Source organism: Varroa jacobsoni, unplaced genomic scaffold (genome assembly GCF_002532875.2).
Source record: "Varroa jacobsoni isolate VJ856 unplaced genomic scaffold, vjacob_1.0 scaffold_368, whole genome shotgun sequence".
Classification (NCBI taxonomy): domain Eukaryota; kingdom Metazoa; phylum Arthropoda; class Arachnida; order Mesostigmata; family Varroidae; genus Varroa; species Varroa jacobsoni.
This window is the reverse complement of record NW_019213270.1, coordinates 22,481-23,941: the sequence shown is the minus strand read 5'-3', so window position 1 is coordinate 23,941 and position 1,461 is coordinate 22,481. Positions and strand designations below refer to the sequence as shown.

At 40.5% G+C, this 1,461-nt stretch overlaps 1 protein-coding gene across 1 annotated transcript; it reads right to left on the bottom strand.

The window, feature by feature from the left end:
- Positions 1 to 394: 394 nt before the first annotated feature.
- Positions 395 to 896, bottom strand: LOC111259803 (uncharacterized). Its single transcript, XM_022832046.2, has one exon. The coding sequence runs from the start codon at positions 840 to 842 to the stop codon at positions 501 to 503; it is 342 nt and encodes a 113-aa protein (XP_022687781.1). The 5' UTR covers positions 843 to 896; the 3' UTR covers positions 395 to 500.
- Positions 897 to 1,461: the final 565 nt, after the last annotated feature.

The following is a 1,461-nucleotide window of genomic DNA, read 5'->3' as shown; positions in this document are numbered from 1 at the left end:
CTTAAAGACTGTCTGTCTTACACTATGTTCTTATTACAAGAGGTTAGCACAGATCCTTGCTTGTTGCCGACATAATAAATACACGGCTAAGGATTACCTTCTTCATTTGGAGATAAAAATAATACCGTTGATTTTTATGAGCAATTCAGTAATTTTTAAGAGAACATCGGTACGGTAACTAGCATGGAATTGATATTAGACAGCCTTTCTAGGTAGACATCAAATGTTCTAACACACCCGGAACACGCTGGTCTCTTTTCTCACACGTTTCTACAGAATCGCTGGAGAGAAGAAGTAAACATCCACACAGTATGCGACATCCCCATATGATTAGGTGACTAGATCAAACTTGTGCCATTACCAAACTATTACATATATGAATAATTCAGTAACATAACAGCAGCAGTTTATTATAGGTATATTTGTATACAATTGTACATAGTATTGATTTGAATCGTACCGAAATTATGTCTTTTCACTTCTTCGTAATTTAATTTTATCTACCACCACCCGTGTCCCCCTCCATATCCCCCTCCAAAGCCACCTCCGAAGCCTCCACCGTATCCGTGCGAGATGACAGGAACGCTAGAGACCGAAACTACGGGCTTTGATACGTACGAGATCGACTTAACGGGTTTCGAGACATAGGAAATGACGGGCTTCTTCACGTAGTGTGTAGAGACGATGGGGGTCTTCACGTACGATACCTTCGCCACTTTCGCATGCGAAATCACAGCACCACCATGTCCACCCCCGAAACCGCCCCCGTAACCACTGAAGCCTCCGGTCGATGCCGTATCCAAGAGAAGAGCCGCAAAGGCAAGAACAGTGACGCGCTTCATAATTATACGGTTTGTTGAGCCAATATATGTTAATGCATGTTACGACAGATCGTCAGCTTTTTATAGCACGCCTTCGGGAGAGGGCTACGGACCGCGGCTCCGATCTTCTGCAACACAGGTTTTATAATCGAATTATATCTAAACTGCATTAAACTTGAGCAGTGTCTTTGGCTAGATAATCGACTCGTACCAATAACGCAAAATCAATGACTTCTATACGTACCGTTTACTTTTAATGTATCTATGTTAAGAACAGGTACTGTTATGGTGCGCTCCTCTAACGCAATGCAAGGAGAAAAAATGCTATTTAGTGGAATCTTGTTCTTCTACATTGAAGAACAAAAAACTTTATGTAGTAAGATAATTGATCAACTACCAACACCAGCTATTTATAGATCAGATAGTTTTTATGAACTTCACCGTCATTCTTCTTTGGGAAAATTCGAGATCGACAAGAGTTTTTTTTTAAGGGAGGACATTCAGGTCGATAGAGTCGTATTTTCTATTTTTAAAATGTCACTGGCGTTCCTCGGGTCATTTTCGAAAAAACGTGCGAAAAAAAAAATAACAACGCTAGAATTATTAGAGGCTCAGAGAGTATTAAAGAGAGAGACATGAG

Excerpts from the sequence above, each read along its gene's own strand:
- LOC111259803 (XM_022832046.2), bottom strand. The coding sequence starts at position 842 with ATGAAGCGCGTCACTGTTCTTGCCTTTGCGGCTCTTCTCTTGGATACG.